The sequence below is a fragment of the Piliocolobus tephrosceles genome, chromosome 17 (genome assembly GCF_002776525.5).
Source record: "Piliocolobus tephrosceles isolate RC106 chromosome 17, ASM277652v3, whole genome shotgun sequence".
NCBI lineage: Eukaryota > Metazoa > Chordata > Mammalia > Primates > Cercopithecidae > Piliocolobus > Piliocolobus tephrosceles.
In genome coordinates, this window is record NC_045450.1 from 11,425,696 (window position 1) to 11,438,061 (window position 12,366).

The 12,366-nt window shown below is 51.0% G+C and overlaps 1 protein-coding gene across 1 annotated transcript in view; it reads right to left on the reverse strand.

The window, feature by feature from the left end:
- Positions 1–12,366, reverse strand: part of LOC111555239 — a 151,804-nt gene that overhangs the window by 63,738 nt on the left and 75,700 nt on the right. The window contains exons 29-35 of the mRNA XM_031934456.1: positions 10,781–10,992; positions 9,089–9,277; positions 8,140–8,279; positions 6,958–7,120; positions 6,760–6,846; positions 632–769; positions 417–536 (exon numbers count right to left, since the gene is read on the reverse strand). Coding sequence (XP_031790316.1) covers positions 417–536; positions 632–769; positions 6,760–6,846; positions 6,958–7,120; positions 8,140–8,279; positions 9,089–9,277; positions 10,781–10,992 — 1,049 coding nt within the window. The remainder of the gene's footprint in view (positions 1–416; positions 537–631; positions 770–6,759; positions 6,847–6,957; positions 7,121–8,139; positions 8,280–9,088; positions 9,278–10,780; positions 10,993–12,366) is intronic.

Genomic DNA, 12,366 nt, shown 5'->3' on the forward strand with positions numbered 1-12,366 from the left:
CCTCCCTTGCAGCTAGGTGGGATCATGTGATGAGAACCCAGGCAGGAATGACCTTTCCACTTATGGGTCTGGCGCATAAAAGCCTCCTGCATAATTCTCCACTCTCTCTCCCTCCGTCTGCCCGCTGGGGCACAGCCACAAGGTGGGGAGGCCTGGATCCTGAGAGACTGTATGGAGCAGAGCCACGGTGAACTGAGACGTGAACACTGGCCTTTCACAAAGAGCCAAATATTTGTTTACAACACTCAGTGCATCCTGACTAATCACACACACACTGCCAAAAGAAGGTCTGTGCTATTGGCTCCCCAGGGTCATGTCTCCCGCCACCTCCTCAGACATCTCATATAGGGCACCTTCTCCAAAGGTTATTAAGACCCGGCCTCCCTTGGCAAGGGAGCAGAATTCACCCTCCTGACCTGGGATGTGACACTGTGGTTGACGGCAGCTCGTCCATCCACACCGAAGCTGAAAGTTCCTTGGGGACTCTGTCTAAAGATGATGCCCCCATCCAAGTTCAGGGCCTGGGGGAAGCTCAGCTGGGAACAGACAGACAACACCCTTTACTTCTGCTAACAGTCAAGCTCTGTGTGGAGGGCACAAACCAGTGTCTGCCCAACCTGGGGACCCGTACCTGGTAGGAATGGGCCAAGTCCAGGGCCACGCTGTGCCGGATTTCCCCATGCTGAGATCTGTCATGATGTAAACCCTTCAAGTGCAGCACAACTTTCCGGTTGACTTTCAAAGTAGCCTCAATCTCCCTGTTCTTAGCCTGAGTGTGTGAGAACCACAGGCACTGAGAGAGGTCTCGTGCCATCTCTATGTGCCTGCAGAAGCCACCCTGGGAACCCAGCTGTCAGAAGAAAGTGGTCCAAAGGTTGATGGGTCATGGGGCAGTCTACACTCCTCCACTTACAGGGCAGGAAGTGGGGACGGGTACACAGGAATGGTAAACTCCAGCGCCTACAGGTATGATTAGCAGGGTGGGCTTGATGGAACAAATGTGAATGTCTGTGTCTTGTTCAAAGAAAGTGCCTTGGGAGCAGTGTATTTTTTTTTATTTTTATTTATTTTTATTTTTTTTATTTTTATTTTTATTTTTATTTTTTTTTTGAGACGGAGTCTCGCTCTGTCGCCCAGGCTGGAGTGCAGTGGCGCGATCTCGGCTCACTGCAAGCTCTGCCTCCCGGGTTTACGCCATTCTCCTGCCTCAGCCTCCCGAGTAGCTGGGACTACAGGCGCCCGCCATCTCGCCCGGCTAGTTTTTTGTATTTTTTTTTTTAATAGAGACGGGGTTTCACCGTGTAGGCCAGGATGGTCTCGATCTCCTGACCTCGTGATCCACCCGTCTCGGCCTCCCAAAGTGCGGGATTACAGGCTTGAGCCACCGCGCCCGGCCGGGAGTAGTGTATTTTGTTCACTGCCCTATTCCTAATACTTAGCACAGGTCCTGGCATGTAGTAGGTGCTCAATAAATATTTGGACAAACACAGAATCACTAGCTACAGCCTGAAACCCCAAGGACAAAGCTGTGCTACAGTGAAAGAATGTGTAACTCTAAGTGGAGCTGGCAGAATAACACTCATTCCATGATGACATCCATGTCCTCATCACTGGAACCTGCCAATATGTGACCTTTCCTGGCAAAAGAGACTTAGCAGTGTGACTGGATTGAGGATCTTGAGATGAGGACATTATCTGGGTGGCCCTAGAGGAGTCACAGAGGTCCTGTGAGAGGAAGGCAGGAGAGTCAGAGTCACACATAGATAGGAAGATGCCACACGGCTGGCTCTGAAGATGAAAGAAAGTGCCATGAGCCAAGGCATGCAGGCAGCTTCTCAAAGCTGGAAAAGGAAAGGAAATGGACTCTCCCCCGGAGCCTCCAGAAGGAACACAGCCCTGCTAACACCTTGATTTTTTTTTTTTTTTGAGACGGAGTCTCGCTCTGTTGCCCAGGCTGGAGTGCGGTGGCCGGATCTAACACCTTGATTTTAGCCACATGAGATCCATTTTTTGGTTCTGAATTCCAAAATTGTAAAATAAATTTGTGGCGTTTTAAATCATTAAGATTGCAGCGATTTGTTACGGCAGCCATAGCAAACTAATACACAATTGCTCCATCATTTATTCACTCAACAACCATTTAGCTTCTGCCATAGGCCAAGTACACAGTAGCATGTTACCATCTTTTCCTACCTGTGTTGACTGAGAAGTTAAAAATGCCTGCCAAGGAGCTTTATCGTTGGAGTACATCTTTAAAGGAGTGCATCTTTAAAGGGGTGCTTGGCTTTACTTTAAAACCAAGATGGAGGAAGAGAAATAAGGGTCCAAGAGGGGAGAAAAATGCATGTCATTAAACAGACTTATTTTATTTTGAGACAGTCTCTCTCTGTCGCCCAGGCTGGAGTGCGGTGGCACAATCTCGGCTCACTGCAACCTCCACCTCCCGGGTTTAAGCGATTCTCCTGCCTCAGCCTCCCGAGTAACTGGGATTACAGGCGCCTGCCACCACGCCTGGCTAATTTTTTTTGTATTTAGTAGAGATGGGATTTCATCATGTTGTTTAGGCTGGTCTTGAATTCCTAACCTCAAACGATCCGCCTGCCTCGGCCTCCCAAAGTGCTAGTATTACAGGCGTGAGCCATCTCGCCCAGCCTAGACATGGTTTTAAAACGAGTAGACAGCCAAATTATATGAAACTAAATGACTGCCATTTACTCAGTCTGAGCCTGTTGTTGTCAGCTGGGATTTGAGGCCCGGTGTGGTCACGCCTTCTGATTTTTTTTCTTATAAACACCAGAAATCTGGGTTTTACTCGAAATCTTCTGATTTTCAGTGGTAGCAATTAATTTCCTTCAAACATTTAAATGCTAAGCAGACCAAACAAAACCCATCTGCAGACTGAATTTGGCCCATGGAGCCGGCTCTGCGATCTCCAGTTTAAGAAACAGCAAACACCATCCAGAGCCACTTCTGCAGGTGTCTGAGGCTGTCATCCTGCCGTTTGTTTCCCCCTAGAAGCTCCAATAACTGTACTACCTTATCCCTGGGGAGCCACACGCAGCCTCGTTTAACTAATGGTGAAGGGAGCCCCCAGAAGGGTGGGTCTCAGTGCTCAACAGCTGCCTGGTTCACCGTCCTTCCCAGGGGCTGTTTTGTATCTTGCAAAGAGAAACGGCCAGGTGCTGTGGTTCATGACTGCAAACCCAACACTTTGGGAGGCTGAGGCGGGGAGATCACCTGAGGTCAGGAGCTCGAGACCAGCCTGGCCAACACGGAGAAACTCCATGTCTACTAAAAGTACAGAAATTAGCCGGGTGTGGTCGTAGGCGCCTATAATCCCAGCTACTCGGGAGGCTGAGGCAGGAGAATCACTTGAACCCAGGAAGCAGAGGTTGCAATGAGCTGACATCGCACAGCTGCACCCCAGCCTGGGCTACAGAGTGAGACTCCATCCTCAGTCTCAAGAAAAAAAAAAAAAATGGTGGGGGGGGGGTGGTCTGTGCATGAACCTGGGAGGTGCAGGTTGCAGTGAGATGAGATCAAGTCACTGCACTCCAAACTCCAGCATGGACAACAGAGTGAGAGTCTGTCTCAAAAAAAAAAAAAAAAAGAGAGAGGGACACAATGACTATCTTCCTTGCGTACACTAAATCCTCCATAAATGCTTGCTGAAAAATACGGTGCTCTCCCAGAGTATCAACTCCTCCAAGAGGTGTCAAGAACGCAACCTGGATCAGGTTCTAGCAGGCATTTTACAACACTACATTGTAATCTTCACAGCCACTGCATAGAGATGAGCACTGCTGCTCCCATTCTGCAGACAAGGAAACTGAGGTCCAGAGACATGAAATAATTAGCCAAAGATACACAGGCAAAAACAAGTTTCACCCCCAGGGAACCACATGCCAAGACCCTCAGCCAGGTGTGGTGACTCTTATCTGTAATCCCAGCACCATTTTTTTTTTTTTTTTGAGACCAAGTCTCTCTCTGTCACCTAGGCCGGAATGCAGTGGTGGCATCTCGGCTCACTGCAACCTCCGCCTCCCGGGTTCAAGCGCTCCTTGTGCCTCAGCCTCCCGAGTAGCTGGGATTACGGGCACCCGCCACTACGCCCAGCCAATTTTTATAGTTTTTTAGTCGAGATGGGATTTTGCCATTTTGGCCAAGCTGGTCTCAAACTCCTGACCTCAAGTGAGCCACCCACCTTGGCTTCCCAAAATGCTGGGATTACAGTTGTGAGCCACCACGCCTGGCCTGATCCCAGCACTTCGGAAGGTGAGGCAGGAGGATCCCCTAAATCCAAGAGTTCAAGACCAGCCTGGGAAACATAGTGAGACCTCCATCGCTACAAAACATTTTTAAATGAGCTGGGTGTGGTGGTACACACTTGTGGTCTTAGCTACTTAGAGGCTGAGGTGGGAGGATCGCTTGAGCTTAGGAGGTCAAGGCTGCAGTGAATGAGCCGTGATTGTGCCCCTGCACTCCAGCCTGGGTGACAGAGCAAGACCCTGCCTCAAAAAAGACCCTCTAAGTCGGGGTCAGCAACTACAGCCCCTGTTCCAAATGTGGCCTGTTTTTGCAAGTAAAGTCCTATTGGGACTCACCCATGCCATTCATTACGTATTATCCACGGTGCTCTTGAATTGCAACAGCAGATGTGAGTCAACAAGACCCGAACCATGTGGCCCATGAAGCCTCAACTAGTTACTATCTGGTTCTTTCCAGAAAAGTCTGTTGACCTCTGCTCTGGATCCTGGCATGCGATGGGTATTAAATAGCATCATAGCAGCAGCTACTCATTGAGCACCTACTGTGTACCAAGCCCTCTGCCTACAGCGTAAATAAAGTACTCATGGAGATCACGAATTTCCCAGAGTAGCAAAGAAGCCAGTGATTGATGAATCACACAAAAATAGAACTGGGGCCAGGTACAGCCGTTCACATCTATAATCTCAGCACTTTGGAGGCCAAGATGGGAGGATCGCTTAGAGTCCAGGAGTTCAAGACCAGCCTGGGCAATATAGCAAGACTCTGTCCCTACTAAAAATAAAAATAAAAAATAACCAGGTGTGGTGGCAGTGTGTGCCTGTGGTCCCAGCTACTTGGGAGACTGAGGTGGGAGGATCACTTGAGCCTACGAGGACAAGGCTACAGTGAGCCGAGATTATGCCTCTGTACTCCAGCCTGTGTGACAGAGTGAGACTTTGTCTTAAAAAAAAAAAAAAGAACTGGATTTTGTGATAGGTACTAGAAGCAAAAGATATAGGGCAAGCTGGGTGCAGCGGTAATCCCAGTACTTTGGGAGGCCGAGGTGGGCAGATCACTTGAAGTCACAACTTTGAGAACAGCCTGGCCAACATGGTAACACCCAGTCTCTATTAAAAATACAAAAAAAATAGCCAGCAGTGGAAATACACGTCTGTAATTCCAGCTACTCAGGAGGCTGAGGCAGGAGAATCACTTGAACCTGGGAGGCAGAGGTTGCAGTGAGCTGGGATTGCACCACTACACTCTGGCTTGCGCGACAGAGCGAGACTCTGTTTCCAAAAAAAAAAAAGAAAGAAAAAGATATAAGGCATCGCCAGGGTAAGCAGGGGTGTGTGTGCGGTGGTCTGGGGGTCAGGTGAGCGGATGCTTGAGCTCAATCCTCAAAGATGAGAAGAAGGGAAGAGGCAAAGCTGAAGGAGAGGGTGACGGCTCCAGGCACACAGGACACACAGAGGTCCTGAGGCAGGCAACAGCCGGGTGAGGAAATGCGAAGAGGCTGGATGAGGCGGATGCAGGCCACGAAGCGGAGCTGAGGTGACAGGAGTGGGGCTTCATCTCAAGAGACGTTGTCAGAGTCTGAGAGCAAGCAGGTGGCAGGGTTGTGCTGCCCTTTAGAAAATATCCCTCTGACTGTCACATAGACTGTTAGACTGTACTAGGGAGGACCAAATTAAACAGGGAACTCCTGAGATCCGGCCACAGCACTCCAGCCTGGGCCACAGACCCAAACTCCGTACAAGGAAGAACAAAATAAAACAGGGAACCCAGGCAGGAGAATTTTTTTTTTTTTTTTTTTGAGGCAGAGTCTCGCTCTGTGGCCCAGGCTGGAACGCAGTGGCACAATCTTGGCCCACTGCAACCTCCGCCTCCCAGGTTCTCCTGCCTCAGCCTCCTGAGTAGCTGGGACTGCAGGTACCCACCACCACACCCGGCTAGTTTTTATATTTTTAGTAGAGATGGGGTTTCACCATGTTGGCCAGGACAGTCTCGAACTCCTGACCTCAGGTGATCTGCCCGCCTTGGCCTCCCAAAGTGCTAGGATTACAGGCATGAACCACCAAGCCTGGCCAGGAGAATTTTTTGTGGGCCGGGGTGCCGGGGAGGTGTCTGAGTCTTGCTCTGTTGCCCAGGCTGGAATGCAATCGTGCAATCATGGCTCACTGAAGCCTCAACCTCCTGGGCTTAATCAGATCCTCCTGCCTCAGCCTCCCAGGTAGCTGGGACTACAAGAACATGCCACCAGGCCTGGCTAATTAAACAAATTTTCTTTCCTTTTTTTTTTAAGCAACAGGGTTTCCATATGTTGCCCAGACGGATCTCCAGCTCCTGGTCTCAAGCGACCTTCCCACCTCGGCCTCCTGAGTAGCTAAGATTACAGGTGTGACTCATTGCATCAGCCCAGATAACATGTTTTTAATCCTACTGACAGATGGCAGCAACTTGAACCAGGGCTGACTGGGATGCAAAGGTCTCTGGGGTCTCCGCTCTTACCGTGTGCTGATTCCGAGCAACCAGGCACCCCTCTGTGTTCCTGGGGATGACTTTGCCATCGTATGGATGCATCAGACCTGCACAGACCTGGGAGGGACAACCACATACATGGACACACGCACACAGGGAGTCAGGAGGCAGCTGGGGCCTTCCTCCGGCTCTCAGGCCCCTTCCCAGCTATGCCCTGGACCCACTCACGTATGGGTGTCCAGCCTGGCAGCCCAGGACCACAGTCTGCAGGGTTTCCTCTCGGCCATTCAGGACAACCCTAGTCTCCAGGGAATAGCGCTGGTGTCGCCTATCAGCCGTGAAGGTCTCCTGCAGGAGGAGGCTCTGCGGGATGGGCAGGTGCAAGGGGTGCCTGGTGTGCAGAGGGAAAAACAGGCCAAAGCCATTAAAGCAGCTGGTAGTATTGGGGGACAATTGTGCCCGACGCTCTCAGCCTGGGCCTGTCACGAATTTGCAGAGTTAAGACTATCACAGAGAAGAGAACATAGGACACCTGGCAGCCCCGTGCTTTACAATTTGGCATCTGGAAGCCTTCACGACCTCACTGTGCCAGCGAAGTGGGCATGGCTGGAGTCCCCATCGCCATTTGACAGCAAAGACCCAAGGGGATAGATGGCACACAGCATCTGGTGTCACACTGACTGGGACAGGAATCCAGTCACGGTCCTTCACTAGCTGTGTGACCTTGGGCAAAGGACTTGATTTATCTGTGCCTCAGTTTCTCCATCTGTAAAATGGGGTCTAAAATGACACTGATCGGACACAGCGGTCGGTATTAGAGGTAACACACATGAAATGAACGCAAGCTCCCCAAGGGCAAAGGTTTCTGACGTTCTGGTTCTCTGCCATTTTCCACGTGCCCAGAAGAGCCCTTGGTCCATAGTAGGTGCTCAACGAATGTAAGTGGGATAAAAACACAAATGAACACCGTGCAAACGATGCTGCTCTTCCTTTGTCATCGCTGCTGCTGTATAGGCTGTAGGTGACTTATCTGAGGCCACAGAGCTGCTCAATGCATAGCCTGGAGTCCAAGATGGCTCTGCTCATCCCAACCTCGTGCTGTTCCCTGCACACAGGGAACTGCTTTTCTAATGAGCTCTCTCTCTAAGAAATGAGAAGACTTCCTAAGCAGCTCCAGGCCCGGATGATGAGGCTAACTTCTACTCCCACCTCAGCAACTAATGAAGGGGGCAAGGGATGTGGGAGCTTTCAGGGGAGGTGGCTCTCCTCTGGGATTTGGGTTCCATCTGAGCCCCAGCAGGTCAGCAGGGTTTCTCCAGGTAGCTCTGCCCATCCTGTTCCCCGGGGACCCTCCATGCTGGAGAAGGGGAAACTTGCAGGGTGCCAGCCGAGGAGAAGGAGCGCACACACCTAAGGAGCAAGGTTCCCCGTTTCTGGTACAATGTCCCGTCTTGCCTCAGCTCCTCCAGCTCTCCCTCCAACTGCAGGCCCCGAGGTTGGCCCTGGGCACCAGTCCGCAGAGCCGTCAGCGACACCTGGGTCTTCCAGGGCTGCAACAAGATCCAGGCTGAAGGGAGGGACAGGCCAACAGGACCATGCTGCAGACCTGCCTTGCAGGAAGGCAAGGGGTAGCCCCCCACAGCCTGCCCATCACCCCCAGAAATGACTATCCAAGAACGACTACCGAACTCCACCCACAACCTCCACCCTGATTAGACCACAGGATTCCACCGGCACACCACCATGTCTAGACCTCGCTAGGTACCCAGGGGGAATGAAGAACTTGGATTTCTCAGCTAAAGGAAGCCAACCTTTGCTCCTGGATATGTGCTAATGTGACCAGGGTTCATTTCACAGAACAAGAAACTAAGGCTTGTCTGGGGGCAGCGGCTCACGCCTGTAATCCCAACACTGCAGGAGGCTGAGATGGGAGGGAAACTTGAGCCCAGGGCTTTAAGACTACCCTGGGAAACAGCAATACCTCGTGTTACCAAAAAAAAAAAAAAGAGGTCAACAATGCATGGTGGCATGGGTGGCACGTGCCTATAGTTCTAACTACTTGGGAGGCTGACCAGGGAGGATCCTTTAAGCCCAGACGTTCGAGACTGCAGTAAGCTATGACTGTATCACTGAACTCCAGCGTGGACAAGAGAATGAGACTATCAAAAAATATGTAAGAAGAAAAGAAGGAAAAGGAAAAAGGAGAGAGAGAGAGAGAAATAGAGGCTCCAGGAGGCCCAAGATCACGGGTCAAGCCAGTGGCACAAAACCCTTTTCCATCCCAAGCAGGGAGAGAGGTAGGAGACCCAGGTGAGGGATTTGGTGGTCTCTTGGCTACACAGGCCTCCTGGGCTCTTACCCACTCCAGGTGCCTGTAAGCGGCCGTTAGGTTCAGCTCCTCCTGGGGGCCTTTCAACCAGCAGTTCAGGATCTTACGGTCCCGGCTGTTCTCAGCACGGATCTCACCCTGCACTGCTGCGTTCCAGGCTGACTCGACTTCACTCCAGCTGTGGAAGAGGCTCTGTGCCAAGACTGTCACCGTGGAGACCTGCAATGAGGTGAGGAGGGGGACCAAGGCCTTTGCACACCCTATTTCCTCCCCCTGGGATACCCTTTCATCTCTTTCCTGCTTGGTGAACGCCTATTCATCCCTCAAAACCCCTTCAATGTCATTTCTGTGAGGCCTAACCTGACTGGTGCAGGTAGGCTAGTTTTCCCTACCTGGCCTTGAGACAAAAAGAAAAACTCCTGTCATTCCAACCCTGAGCAGGCATAATTTCCTTCTCTCCTCCTCAGTTTGGGGAGGGAATCTGATCTCGCTGGGCCGCTATTACTAGTACCCAGGGTGTCTGTACCCGGAAGGGCACACGCTGGTGCGTGGCCTTCTCTCCCTGCACCATCACCATTGTCTTCGGGAGTCCTAGGAAGAGCTGGGTGTGATCTGGCTTGTTTCAGAGCTGGGAAAGGTAGACCACTTGCAGCCACCACCCTGGCACAAGCCCTGCATGGGATGGTGCCCTGTTGGCTGCCATCCCTTGTTCACACAACTCAGGGGTCTCACCAGGAAAAGTGACAAGGACAAGACAGGGTTTGGACGGGGCTGAGCCTCCAACCCTATACCAGAACTTCGTAACACTTTGTCCCACGTCACTGATCCTCAGTTCCCCACCGCCAACTTCCCCATTTCCTAGAATGGCACTTCCATCCCACCAGATGCTTTACCAAAACCTCAGAGCCATTTATTTCCTTTCTTTCACTCCCTCTCCACCGCCAATCCATCAGCAAATCTAGCATCTCCAGGATCTGGACACTTGCCGGCACCTCCACTGCCACCACCCTGGACCAGGCCGCCATGCCCTCTGGTTGGGTGAAGGCCGGGAGCCAGCTAGTCAACCGTACCTCGCTCTCCTGTCTTGGTACCCTCTGCTACACAGAGGCCTCCTCATGGTTCCTAAGATTATCACCGCTCTTGACTCTACCCTGGTGCCACCCAGCCCTGCCTCAGAGGGGACTGTACTGCCCTTAGATGAGCCCAATCAAGCCCGGACCTTTCCCGCATCCATGCATCACCCCATGCAGGGAGACAGTCCATCTGCCAGGCTCCCTCAGCCCTGCGGATGACACTAATGGATTTTCTCCCAAACCTGTTCTTGCTTCTGTACCAAACGTGTGCAGAGAAGCAACTTCATGACCGTCAGTAGTTGGGATCAAACCGACTTATGTCCTAGAAGTTTCCACTCTGTTTTCTTGGCAAAAGCTGAATGTCTACCTATTTCCAAAGTCCTGTTTGACTTTCTTTCCTCTTTTATATTTCTCTCCCCTTCAGCTGCTAAGCAGCGATATGGCAAATCTAGATTTTCTTTTTTTAGGTCTAATTTTTCTATGTCACTTAGGAACTAACTCTGATAGTTTTAGGCACTGGGAAGGCCCAACTTCACAAATGTGTGAGCTGCTATCTGCCCACAGGCCTCAGATTTTATCCGCCTCTGCACCAGAAAAAGATCTCAGTGGCAGGGGACCAGGCATGTGCTGGGGGCTGAGCACTGCTCACCCGGAGGTAGGTGGTAGCTGGGGTGTAGACCTGGATCTTGCCTTCCCTGTTGGGCCCCTGACTCCTGCAGGCCACGCTGACCACCAGGTCCTTCAGGGTCCAGGCCTTGCCCAGTGTTAGCTCCAGAACAGCCTGGAACACAGCTCGGTGTGGCCAATATAGCCGGTGAGCTGCAGAGACCATCAGCCATGGACTATTCAGGTTCAAGGCTCCTGCAAGGGAAAAAGGAGAATCTGGTACGCGGGGAAGAGGAAGCTTCTAGCAGGCAGCAAGAGGTCCCCAGAGTCTCATTGTAGCCGCAATGGACAAATCTCAAAACTGGGAATAACTAGGCACGAGAGAACTTTCTAGGACATTGGTGATGTTGTGACTTATGACCGGTGTTTGGATCACCCAGGTGTATACGCCTGTCAAAACTCATCCAATCGTACTGTAATTTATGCATTTCACTCTGCTTAATGAAACACATACTGAAACGTTTAGGGGTGAAATGTATCAATGTCTACAACTTACTTTGAACTGCACAGAAAAAATAAGAGGGCTGGATATGTGGAGAGAGAGGTGATGAGGCAAGTGGGGTCAACTGTCAATAGCAGAACTTAGTATGAGAGGACGCTGGTGATGACCATACCATTCACCCAACTCATCTGAATGTTGGCAGTTTTTTCATAATAAAACATTGGAAGGTTGGGCGCAGTGGCTCATGCCTGTAATCCCAGCACTTTGGGAGGCCAAGGTGGGAGGATCACTTGAGTCTAGGAGTTTGAGTCCAGTTTGGGCAACAAAGTAAGACCCCATCTCAACAAAAAATACAAAAATTAGCCAGGCACGGTAGTGCTCACCTGTATCACAGCTACTTGGGAGGCTGAGGTGGAGGCTGCAGTGGCTGTGATGGTGCCAGTGCGCTCCAGCCTGGGCAACAGAGGGAGACTATGACTCAAAAAAAAAAAAAAAAGAACACAGGTAGAAATGCTGAGTGCTGTGAAGAAAAACAATACAGAAGGAATTTGATAAAAATTGGGTAGGTCAGCAAAAGCTTCTAGGAGGACGTTACCATTTACCTGATACCTAAATGAAAGACAAGGGGGAGTTAATCAAAGGGGCAGCCAACCCACCCCTGCTGGAGACAGGAGATTTACCGTCTGGGGAAACTGAGGCAGACAGGCTCAGATGCAGGGGCAAAGACACAGTAAGGGGAGGGACGAGCTGCTGAGTTGAGAACAGGGAGACGCTGAAGAGTGGGCAGCCTGGTTCCTGCCCACTTGCTCCCTTCTCATGGGAAACGGGAAGATGGCACCACAGAAGAACAGAAGGAAGGCATGGATCCCTGGAGAGCCAGGTCCCCACCCAATTGCTTGATTGACAGGGAAGCCCACCAGTCCGCACATGCGCCCACCTATACATACGCCTCTTTCCAAACAAGTTTTGAGTCTCCAATTTGTTTTCTATTTCATTCATGTTCTTTCATGGTGATAAAGATCTTATTTCACTTTATAGACACAGGTGTGACCTGGCAAGCTCGGTCCCTCCAGAACATATGTCTGGTTGCTCAACTTCTGTTGTTGTTGTTGTTGTTGTTTTGCTTT